This window comes from Solenopsis invicta, chromosome 1 (genome assembly GCF_016802725.1).
Source record: "Solenopsis invicta isolate M01_SB chromosome 1, UNIL_Sinv_3.0, whole genome shotgun sequence".
In the NCBI taxonomy this organism is placed as follows: Eukaryota; Metazoa; Arthropoda; class Insecta; order Hymenoptera; family Formicidae; genus Solenopsis; species Solenopsis invicta.
In genome coordinates this window covers 7846268-7859599 of record NC_052664.1, presented here as the reverse complement: position 1 = coordinate 7859599, position 13332 = coordinate 7846268, and the positions used below count along the sequence as shown (strand labels likewise).

General features: G+C 38.1%; 1 protein-coding gene across 1 annotated transcript; it reads left to right on the top strand.

Annotated features, from left to right (window-relative positions):
- Positions 1-694: 694 nt before the first annotated feature.
- Positions 695-4327, top strand: LOC113005910 (spidroin-1-like). The gene has a single exon (XM_026141821.2). It carries the CDS (start codon positions 695-697, stop codon positions 4325-4327), a length of 3633 nt encoding a protein of 1210 aa, XP_025997606.2.
- Positions 4328-13332: the final 9005 nt, after the last annotated feature.

Genomic DNA, 13332 nt, shown 5'->3' with positions numbered 1-13332 from the left:
TTGTCATCCACAAATATATAATCGGATATTTGCAAAAATTTACATCATTAATATGGATGACATGGCAATCAAAGTATTAACGCAAATGATTTTATTACACGTTTATTCAGGCGCATTATGTAGACACACTAATTTTCTTAATACGTAAAAGTAAAAAATTAAGAATATTATAACAAAATAAAAAGATTATAAAAAATAATTAGGAAAATATTATCAAAAATATTGTTTAAGATACACGTAATTCACAATCATTAATGTTTAATCAATAATGGAATTTTCTGACCAAAGACGGCTGTTTCCATCTTTATACACATGATGACAAGATAACAACGTGATACTTGCGTGATATTCCTAAATGAATGATTTTGTATAATTTCCATAATTATTTTGTTTATTCTCTTATCACATTAATTTTCAATATTATTTGAATTCATTTAACTTACTGATTAACTTACCGACAAATGTGAATGAATTGCGTCATATCTCTCTTTTGCAACTATTGACATGAATAAATTCCATTCATCAAAATGTTTTCAATAGATAACACTTTCTTCCCCCACCTGTTCAAAAAATTGGTATAAATAATGCGCGCGACGACAGTCTTCGTTGCAAAATCGTGCAAGTACACGAGGCATACACAAGCGGATCAGCCAGTTATAATTCCATCGATTCGTAAGCAAGAAGAGAAAGCATCATGTATATCTTACCATTGATACTCTTGAACCTCTTCTTGGGTCTTAATGCCTACTCGGCGGGACTAGCTGGTGCCGGATTCGCTGGTGCAGGACTCGCTGGTGCAAGACTCGCTGGTGCAGGACTCGCTGGTGCCGGACAAGCTGCTGCTGCACAAGCTGCCGCTAGACAAGCTGCCGCTGCACAAGGTGCCTTTGGACAAGCTGGCGCTGGATTCGCTGGTGCAGGACTCGCTGGTGCCGGATATGCTGCTGCTGCACAAGCTGCCGCTAGACAAGCTGCCGCTGCACAGGGTGCCTTTGGACAGGCTGGCGCTGGATTCGCTGGTGCAGGACTCGCTGGTGCTGGACTTGCTGCCGCAGGACAGGCCTTTGCAGGAGCAACCGCCGCTGGACAGATTGCTGCTGGACAAGCCTTTGCAGGATTAACTGCCGCTGAACAACAGGCTGCACAAGCTGTTGCTGCACAAGTTACTGGTCAAGCCGTAGGACAAGCTGCTGCTGGTCAAGCTGCTGCTGGACAAACTGCTGCTGGACAAGTTGCTGCACAGGTTGCCGCTGAACAGATCGCCGCTGGACAAGCTGCCGCTCAACAGATTGCCGCAGGACAGGTAGCTGCTGGACAAGCTGCTGCACAGATTGCCGCTGCACAGACTGCTGCTGCACAAACTGCCGCTGCACAGACTGCCGCTGGACAGGCTGGCGCAGGACTATCTGCCGTTGAACAAGCTGCTGCACAGGTTGCCGCTGCACAGGTTGCCGCTGCACACGCTTTTGCCGGACTAAGTGCTGCTGAACAAGTTGCTGCACAAATTGCCGCTGGACAGATTGCCGCTGGACAAGTTGCCGCTGGACAGGCCTTTGCTGGAGCATCCGTTGCTGGACAAACTGCTGCTGGACAAGCTGCTGCTGCACAATGTGTAGCTGCACAGATTGCCGCTGGACAAGTTGCTGCTGGACAAGCTTTTGCAGGATTAACTGCTGCCGAACAAGCTGCTGTACAGGCTGCTGCTGGACAAGTTGTCGCAGGTCAAGCTGCCGCTGGATTAACTGCCGTTGAACAAGCTGCTGCACAAATTGCCGCTGCAAAAATCGCCGCTGGACAGGCCATGGCAGGATTATCTGCCACCGAACAAGCTGCTGCACAAATTGCTGCTGGGCAGATTGCCGCTGAACAGGTTGCAGGACAAGCATTTGCAGGAGTAGCTGGTGCTGGACATGCCAGACATGTTAGACACGCTGGACAGGCTGGAAAAGCTGCCGCTGGAAAAGCTGCCGCTGGACAAGCTGCCGCTGGACAAGCTGCCGCTGGACAGGCTGCCGCTGGACATGGTGCCGCTGGACAGGCTGCCGCTGGACAGGCTGCCGCTGGACAAGCTGCCGCTGGACAGGCTGCCGCTGCAAGAAGAGCTAGACACGTTGCTGGATTTGCTGGCGCGGGAGTCGCTGGTGCAGGATTCGCTGGACAGGCAGCATTTGGACAAGCTGCTGCTGCAGGAAACGCTGCTGCTAGACAGGTTGTCGCTGGACAGATTGCTGCTCAACAGGCCTTTGCAGGATTATCTGCTGCTGGACAAGCTGCTGCACAAAATGCCGCTGGACAAGTTGCCGCTGGACAGTCTTTCGCAGGAGTAGCTGCTGCTGAACAAATTGCTGCACAGATTGCCGCTGAACAAGTTGCCGCAGGACAGGCTGCCGCCGGACAGATTGCTGCTGGACAGATGTCCGCTGGACAAGCTGCTGCACAAATTGCCGCTGCACAAACTGCCGCTGCACAGACTGCCGCTGCACAGACTGCCGCTGGACTGTCTGCTGTTGAACAAGCTGCTGCACAGATTGCCGCTGGACAAGTTGCTGCTGGTCAAGCCATGGCTGGATTAACTGCCGCTGAACAATGTGCTGCAGAGATGGCCGCTGCACAAATTGCCACTCAACAAGTTACCGCTGGACAGGCTTTCGCTGGACAAGCTGCTGCTGCACAAGTTGTCGCTGGACAAGTTGCCGCTGGACAGATGGCCGCTGCACAAGCCTTCGCAGGACTATCTGCCGCTGAACAAGCTGCTGCACAGAATGCCGCTGCTCAAGTTGCCGCTGGACAGGCGGCCGCTGGATTAACTGCCGTTCAACAAGCTGCTGCACAGGTTGCCGCTGCAAAAATTGCCGCTGGACAAGCTTTGATGGGAATGACTGCTGCTGAACAAGCCGCTGCACAGATTGCTGCTGCACAAATTGCTGCTGGACAGGTTGCTGGTGGACAAGCTGCAGCAGGAGCATTTGCAGGAGTAGCTGGCGCTGGACATGCCAGACATGTTAGACACGCTGGACAGGCTGGAAAAGCTGCCGCTGGACAAGCTGCCGCTGGACAAGCTGCCGCTGGACAGGCTGCCGCTGGACATGGTGCTGCTGGACAGGCTGCCGCTGGACAAGCTGCCGCTGGACAGGCTGCCGCTGGACAGGCTGTCGCTGGACAATCCGCCGCTGCCCAAGCTGCCGCTGGACAAGCTGCCGCTGGACAAGCTGCCGCTGGACAAGCTGCCGCTGGACAAGCTGCCGCTGGACAAGCTGGTGCTGGACAAGCTGCTGGTGCAAGAAAAGCTAGACATGTTGCAGGTGTTGCTGGCGCGGGATTCGCTGGACAGGCTGCCTTTGGACAAGCTGCTGCAGGACAAGCTGCCTTTGGACAGGCTGGCGCAGGATTTGCTGGTGCAGGACTCGCTGGTGCCGGAAATGCTGCTGCTGCTGCACAAGCTGCCGCTAGACAAGCTGCCGCTGCACAGGGTGCTTTTGGACAGGCTGGTGCTGGAATCGCTGGTGCAGGACTCGCTGGTGCTGGACATGCTGCTGCTGCACAAGCTGCCGCTAGACAAGCTGGCGCTGCACAGGCTGCCTATGGACAAGCTGGCGCTGGATTCGCTGGTGCAGGACTCGCTGGTGCAGGACTCGCTGGTGCAGGATTCGCTGGTGCAGGACTCGCTGGTGCCGGAAATGCTGCTGCTGCTGCACAAGCTGCCGCTAGACAAGCTGCCGCTGCACAGGGTGCTTTTGGACAGGCTGGTGCTGGATTCGCTGGTGCAGGACTCGCTGGTGCTGGACATGCTGCTGCTGCACAAGCTGCCGCTAGACAAGCTGGCGCTGCACAGGCTGCCTATGGACAAGCTGGCGCTGGATTCGCTGGTGCAGGACTCGCTGGTGCAGGACTCGCTGGTGCAGGATTCGCTGGTGCAGGACTCGCTGGTGCCGGAAATGCTGCTGCTGCTGCACAAGCTGCCGCTAGACAAGCTGCCGCTGCACAGGGTGCTTTTGGACAGGCTGGTGCTGGATTCGCTGGTGCAGGACTCGCTGGTGCTGGACATGCTGCTGCTGCACAAGCTGCCGCTAGACAAGCTGCCGCTGCACAAGGTGCCTTTGGACAAGCTGGCGCTGGATTCGCTGGTGCAGGACTCGCTGGTGCCGGATATGCTGGTGCTGCACAAGCTGCCGCTAGACAAGCTGCCGCTGCACAGGGTGCCTTTGGACAAGCTGGCGCTGGAATGGCTGGCGCTGGAATGGCTGGCGCTGGAATGGCTGGCGCGGGAATGGCTGGCGCATTCAGAACTGCCGCAGGAAGAGCTGGTGCATTAGCAATGGCTGCTTAAAAGCAAACGGAGAATAAAGATGTTGTTTGGGAATAACTATCGACGATGCAAACACAAGACAAGATCGATTCCTTAGAAATTATTATTTGAATTACAGAATTTCCTTTTTTTCTTTTATTTGATGCGTACCCGCATTTTTATTTACATTTTACATTTACTCCCACAAGACTATATTTCTTGCTGCTGGCCAAAACTATATTTTTGATTAATGTATTGTATTATATTTCTGTGTACATTCCTCATCGAATGTATTATTTAAATGATATGTGCCATAATAATTCATCCTCGAGAGAAATGTAGCTGTGATTTTATCTTAATAATAAAATAAAAAATTTTCATCAGCATTCTACAGTGTATTATTTTCTTGATATCGTTTAATGTTATGTTTAATTAATAGAAGTTATATTTATTAGTAATTATTTACTATAAGGAATCCAGCTCCAATCATATCGACCTTGACATATGTTATAGAGGCAAGAATACTGAACATTTTTTTATAAATTAACTGGCGCTCTCGTGCAGTTTTCGAGATATATTTATAAAAAAAAGCAGTTTTGGTAATTATTCACTTTAAGGGACCCAGCCCCGATGATCTTGGCTTTAATATATGTTGTCAAAGGTATGGCCCTGAGTAACCTCCAAGTTTTAGTCGTCGCTCGCCCTTCGTTAAAAAGTTATAATCATAGAAAATTTTTTATTTTTTTTAAATTATTTTAGAAAATATTTATTTTTCAAAAAATGTCAAACAAAAAATGAAGATCGTAATAAACTCTACAAAAAAGATCATATATATATTTCACTTAATTTTAATACTTTAGTCGTTATAATAGGAAAACTGTTTTAAAATGAGTTTTCTTTATTTTCATTAATAATTCATTTTCAGTAATAAATACACGTATACTCACACATATTATGTGTGGATTTGTATACCTACGCGCTCCGGCTGCTGAGGCCTCACTTTTCTTTGAATTTAACACAAAAGGAAGTCTCTTCTAATTTTCTAATGTTTCTTTTCATGTTTTTGAAATAATTTCCTAACAATTTCAGAAAAAATCAAGAGTCGTAAATTGCAAAGGAGCGCTATGTGCAAATTTCAAATGTGTATGTACTACACACTTAATGAGGAATTCGTTTTGCATTGAAAGTCAAAAACCCATATGGTACAGAGAACTTGTTTTTCGGATGTCCAATTGATCTTTCTTTTGTTATTGTTACTTTACCATAACTAACACATCATTATTATATAATATATCAAATTATTTATGAAAATACCAATGTTTTTCTTATATATATGTATATATGGTAATATCTTATGGAAAATTATGAAAAAAACAGCTAAATAAAGAATATTTTCTAAATAAGAATACTGCTCAATAAAGAGTGAATGTAACAAATGACGCAGGTGTAAGGATATTTCTTAACTCATTTCTCACAAACGCATTTTCAGAAAATAATTCTATTATACGATTAAATTGATTTTTAAATAAGTTTTAATTTAGTTATAAAAACTTTTCAAAAATTGTTTAAAGTAATAACAAATGATACAGATATTTTCAAAAATATAATAATTTTGAAACTTTTTCCTTTCCAGAACAGTTTTTTATTTTTATTATAAAATATTCAACTAAGGCTTAAAATGTAGATATGAAAATAAACTTTATAATGTTGTATGGTGTTTTTTAATTCAAAGTGTCGATTAGAAGCGAAAAAATTGTTTGATAATTGCAATATGTTGTTTTCAAATGTCTGTAGCGTGCAAATCTTTTGAAAAGTTTGTACCCGGATGTTTTGATGTCTCTGATTACAAATTTGGAATCAGATTAAAAAAATTTATAATAGCTAATTCAGTATGGCAGACTAAAGTTAAAAGCGTACTATTTTTCTTCTAAAGAATCGCGTAATCTGTTCAGTATATTTTTAAAATTGTTAAAATTTTATTATACGATTGAGTAAAAATATTCAAACACATTTTATGTTTTGCTGGAACAAAATATAAAATAAAGTATAAAATATAAAATAATATATAAAATATAATGACCACATCTTTGCATAACTACACTCGAGTTATTTGGTTGTCAATAAAATATAATTACAGTTTGTGACTCGAGCGCCTGACGGTTTAAACATGTAATATCATATGAATTTGATTGTTATTGAATTTGGCGATTTAAAGAGGATCAAGTAAGATTGAAACATGTTCCATGATTATTATTTATATATTATTGTAACAAACTTTGAGATCTATTATAGTTGTAAATTCGTTCGTTAATTTGGCCTATTATTCATTTTAATTTGTTAATAAAATATAATATTTAAATACTTATAATATGTATAATAAGTATTAATCTGTATATAATTTTATTGTTCTGAATGTGAAAGATTATTGTGTTAAGTATGTAATTGAAATTAATATTCTAAATATTGGGCAGAAGTAAGTCTTTATGGCTCAATCTCCTCACGAGAGGTTTCAAAAAATGAAAATGTGAGTATACATTATTAAACTAATGATATGTAACTCAGGACTCTCAAAAATTAAAACAACAAACAATTGAAAAAAGGCTACTGATTGTGAGAGTCAGCGCGGATATAGGTGCGCAGATATATATATATATATATATATATATACAGGGTGTCAGAAAAAAGCGTCACATATTTTGATAGCAAGTAGTATTGATCAAAACAAAAAGAAAAGGTTTTATTAACATGGGTCCTAAAACTAATATCTTCAAAGATACAAGCTATTTTGTTATTCGAGCTCTTTGTCATTTTCTTATTAGTCGTGTCATCTTTAGAATGTTTCTTAATATTTACATTTGCAATAGATACTACAAGTCAAACGACATTGCGTAGGCCTTGACGAATGTGAGCAGCCCTAGTAAACAAAAGAGTGTTTACTACTGTTGCTATACGAGAGTTCGTCAGTACGAGATTAATCGTCTCAGTCAGCATTAAAATTTTTTGTTTTTTGTAAAAAAAAAGAGTTTTTATTTTGTTATCATATGTACATACATTTAGTTTCTTCATTTCAGTTTTTTTTATAGAAGATTAATGATTACATTTTATATTAAAATAAAAATTATTTTTTATCTTTTTTTGTTTATTTTTTATTTTTTAAGGCACCTAGAAAAAAGATATCCCCATTGTACCCCACTCTTCCCTACTCCTTTGTTCATTACATTCTAAAGATGACCCGCCTAATAAGAAAATGACAAAGAGCTCAAATAATAAAATAGCTTGTATCTTTGAAGATATTAGTTTCAGGACCCATGTTAATTAGACCTTTTCTTTTTGTTTTGATTGTTTTGTTTTGTTTCAATACTACTTGCTATCAAAATATGTGACCCTTTTTTTCTGACACCCTGTATATATATAAGTGAATTTAGAGATCCGACTAGCACTCTGACAAGGAACACTTATGATTTGCTTGTGAGGTAGAAGAAAAGTAATTATCACGGAGACTACATATAAAAAGATATATTATAGCGATAGCAATTTCCCGAGGCCTTATGGACTTCTTAAGGTTCATAAACCTTCATTCAGAATAATAATTTCATCATTGAAAGTCCTTTATATAGTCTCAAAGTATTTACACGAATTTATCTCTAAAAATATTCCACAGTAAGATAAATAATAGTTTCCAACTAATTCAAAATTTGAAAGGTAAACACTTAGATCCAGGATACATGTTAATTTTGTTGGATGTGATTATTTATAAATTTGTCATTATTTATAAATATTCCAACAGATTTAGTTCTAGAAAGCATCTCTAACAGATGAGAACACATAGATAGTTACAGCGTCTCAGAACAAGAATTTTTACTAGCAGCAAAACTTGTTTTTAATTCGATATATTTTAGTTTTGCGATAAATTTTTATAAACAAAAATTTGATACTCTCATGGGTTTTTTGTTGTCACGCGTTATTGCAAACCTTGTAATGCAAGATCTAGAGACCTGGGCTTATTTGAATAAAATTGCAGTCCATCTACCTTTTTAGTTTAGATACGTGGACGATATAGTGATGACTGTCCTTAACAATTTAATTGATTTTATTTTGATGACTTCCAACTTATTTTATCCTAGAATGCAGTTTACAGTGGAAATAGAGATTGACAAGATTAACTTTTTGGACAATACAATTATTAAAAACGATAATTTTTTAACTTTTGATTGGTCATAAGCCTACATTCTCAGGCAGATACTTAAATTTTGTATTGGTTCATTCTTTGTCACAAGAAAAGGGAATGCTTGACAGAGCATTTTTACTATAAGACCTAAATTCCACAGAAAGAACATTAAATTTATTGTAGATATTCTTTTAACCAATGACTATGCTGTCCAATTTATTTTTGGGACAATTAACAGCCGCATTAAATCTCTGGTTCATAAAAAGATTAATACAACAAATAACAAAGCTTTATGGTTTTTGTTGCCATATATTCCCATTACATCTGATAAGTTTAAAACTATGACAAACAATTTAAATGTAAAATTGGCTTTTTTTAGTCTCAATAAATTAAAGAGATTTATTAAAGTACAGAAAGATGTTCTCCCTAGGAACTCAAGGAAAAATGTTGTTTATAAAATTACATGTAAAGATTGCAATGAATCAAACTAGCAGACAATTAAAAACAAGAATTACTGAACATCGCAACCGTGTTAATTGGAATACGAAAAATCATTTTGTCATTACAAAACACAGACTTAGGGGTCGATTCTGTAACCTTAACGATGTTGTTAATGGTATCATTGCGCAGCTATTACGTGATACAAAAATCTGCGCAACGATACCATAACGACATCGTTAAGGTTACAGAATTTACCCTTTAAGGACCTTGCACATGAAATGCATAACATAACATAAGCACAACATAAGACCGATGGACCAATAAGCATCCAGCATAAAGTCGCTATACCCATGCAGCACAGAAAATTCCAGCAACATTGCAGCAACGTTGCAATGTTGCATATTGCAATGCAATATTACGGAAACATTGCAGAAACATAAATTAACAATGTGCCTGCAACATCGCATGTTAAAAAAAAGTATTCTTTATGAAAATTAAAAAAAAATGAGTTTTTTGTTAAGAAAGTAAGATACGAGGCATAAGTTTTGAGAAATAAATATTTATAAATGTTTTTAGTTTTACTTTTTTTAATACTTTTTTTTAAATCTTAAATTTATTTTATCTCGAAAATTATACTTTGGATCTTATCTGCATACAGGATAAATTTTAGATTGTCATATGAAATACTATTTTTTACCAATATGGGACGTCCGTTTGTATATATTGTGGTCTTCATTTTTTAGAGTCATAAATTTATTGTATTTCTCCTTGCCTTTGATCCAATTTTTATAAAAGACAAATTTTAGATTTTTATCTGTCTTTACAAAGTTTTTCGCTGGTTCTCAAACACTCTGTATATCACACGCTTTAAAATAATATGTAGTAATATGTTATAATTTACATTGACACGTACCAAACACATTCTTTTATTATGTAAGTAACATAAAATTATATTTTTATAAAAAACAGAAATACCCCATGCAGCATAGAAAATTGCAGCAACATTGCAGCAACGTTGCAATGTTGCAGATTGCAATGCAATATTACGGAGACATTGCAGAAACATAAATTAACAATATGCCTGCAACATCGCATGGCATATACCAGTAATATTCCGGAAACATTGCAATATCATAATTTTTTAATAAAGTAATAGCAATAAAAAACCAAAGAAAAATATTTGCGTATAATAATATATTAATTTAACTCGTCTATAATTATTTATCCGCATTTAGCAAACTAAGGTCTGGCGATGTTACTAAATTTTCCGCTGAATCTTTACATTCCCTAACAGCACAACCGTGTTTATGTCGACTGTAAGTCGACTCATCCAAGTCGGGCTTTCAGAGTTGACTGCAAATCGACTTTGCATAGACGTCTGTAGACATCCTTCAAATGACTCTAAGACGTCTAGAAAAAGGCATGTGGTCTTGTAGTGCTGTGTGCATCATTATTGTTGAAAAACATGAATATTTATATCAATAAACAAAATAGGTCCATATATGAAAAAACCTCGATCTACATCCCAATGAGCAAACAATATTTTTTAATTTAACATTTAAATGAACTTACTGTAAAGCTTGATTGTAATTATGCTGTCTTATCCGGATGGATAATGGTAGTAGCATTCCGCTGCATTGTTTCCCAAAAGGTTTTTAAAATGCACAAGAAATATTACGAATTTGGCGCCGTGCTTTGGTATTCCCGCGCATCCGAGTGCACCGTGGTGGGAATAGACATGGGGTGCTTTCCAACAAGAGTGCCACAGTGTGACACAGTGTCACACAGAGTAACACAGTTGTGTAGTCTAATTGGAACAGATAAGTTACCAAACACGGTCACTAGAGTGCGTAAAAGACTGACTTACAATTAGTAAAAAACACAGATTCGAATTGAATCAGAAATCTATCCGTAGAAAATCCAGACCCGTTAAAGAAGGAATTTTACATTATCCAATGTAGGAATAACTCCTTTACAATGCCAACAAAAGAATAAACTTGCAAATTAATTTGATGAAATACGTATGAATAATGAATAATCAACGAATGCATTGTTTCTTAGGCTTATACAATTTTTTAAATAAAAATAATAAATATTGATTACCATCTAAGAATTCTGAGTCTGGTACGTTATTTTCGAACACGAGACATTTTTAGTAAAAATATAAGTCCATTGTGCTAATTTAAAAATGTAGCATGTAAAGAAACGAAAGGTTCAAACTATAATTTTAATTTTGTATGTTAAGGCGACAAAACATAACTGAACATGACTAAAATGTACCAGTACCACACTTGAAAAAATAATTTATTTGCCCGATGTGTTGGCACTATTAATGGCTGACACGGCCAAACTTAAGATTGAGCTGTGTTTTGCAGTGTCTCTCTGTGTCATAGTTGGAAAGCACCAATGTAGACACTGTGTTACACAGTGTCGCCTGTGTCACTTGTTGGAAAGCACCCATGGTGTGCCGACATTTCGGAAACCACGCCTCTTTTGTCATTGAGGTGGTCTTTCGGCAAACAGGCTGGCAACTGTAAAAAACTAAATGTTTTATGATATGAGGTTACTACAACAATTGCTAAAATATTTAAATTTTTATTGACATAAGAATTAATTAACTAATTTTTGTTTCCTTTGTTATTCTTCAGTATTATTAACAAAAAGAAATAGAATGCTTATACCTATTATAGTATTTGATAGAAAAGGTTTACTGTCAATGCATGTTTTAGTATTTTAACAAATTATGTTCTTTCAGATTTATGCTGGAGAATTTCAATAGCATTAGTGAGACTGCCCATAAGTCCAAACAAAATGAGGAGACGTACATTCAATCAATGAAAGCGGAATTAGAACATTATCGATCTCTCAATAAATTTCATGTACAATCGAAATGCAATAGTTTGGATGAAATAGAAATCATTAAAAAAGAGTGTAATGCTTTAAGAATGCAATTAATACAAAAAAATGAAGATATTCAAAACTTAATTAAAGAAAAACAGCAAATGCAAGTCTTAATTGATAATCTGCAAGCAAAATTGATGACAACTGAGCTCGATAAACACAACTTAAAACAGATAATTGAAAAGAAATTCATACAAACATTGCAGCGTTATTTTACAGAAGGGCAAATAAGATGTATCTTGAAAAATAAAAAATGAGTTAAATGGTCAATAGATGATTATGCTTCGGCTAATTTCGTTTCGAAGTGTTAGCCCGAAGGCATATAGATATTTCCGACTTAAGCTCAATTTTCCATTACTATCGCTTTCTGAATTGAGAAATTGGGCTTTAATGAAATTTGATGTTGGAAAAGGATTTTTGTCTGATGTTCTTGTAGTAATGCGAGAAAAAGGTAAAGCATTTACATCATTCCAAAAAATAACAGTTCTAACTTTTGACGAAATGGCTTTAAGTCCCGAAATTCAATTTGATTCGAAACTTGAAAAATTGGTTGGTCTTTGTGACAAAGTTCAAGTGATTATGGCTCATGATTTATTTGAGAATTGGAAGCAGCCTATTTATTACAAGTTCGATCAACCAATGACAAAAGATATTTTAATGGAAGCTGTACGTCATTTGTATGATGTTGGATACGAAGTGGTAGCAACTACCTGTGACATGGGGAATAGAGGAGTGTGGGGAGAGTTTCAAATTACTCCAGACAATCATTTTTTCAAACATCCTGTCTTGAAAAATGGTAAAATATTTGTTTTTGCAGATATTCCGCATCTTTTGAAATTATTGCGAAATTGGTATATTGATGAAGATTTTTCATTGGAACATGGTAGTAAACCATTTACAGCTGAAGTCATGCAAGCTATCATCAATATCGGCAAATCAGATGATCTTCGTGTTGCCTATCGCTTATCACAGCGGATTCTAGATGCTCGCCATTCATTGAGACAGGCTGTTAAGCCAGCGGCGCAAATTTGTTCTCACACGGTATCATAGGCGATTAAATGGGCCGGTGATAATGGTCTCATAAATGTACCTGATTATCAAAAATTTTCTGATTTTGTCTCTACTGTTAATAAGTGGTTTGATGTACATAATTCGCACCAGAAATATGGTGCACATCCAGAAATGAACGGCTATGGAGTGAACCTGGATAATCAGAAAATGGTTGTGATACTAATGAACCTGTACATTGAAAAACTGAGAGTAGGTTCCAGACAATCGTTGATGCCTTTCCAAAAAGGCATTCTAATTAGTAATGCTTCACTTCGACGATTATATGATTACTTAAAAAAAAAATTTCCAGATAAGTTCAAATATATTCTAACAAGACGTCTTCAACAGGATGTATTAGAAAACTTTTTTGCCTATATAAGAGCTATGGGCTCTTGCAAAGATCATCCATCAGGATACGAATTTAAATATCGCCTAAGCTGGTACATTCTAGGCAAACACAGCCATGCTGTATTTTCGGTAAATCGCA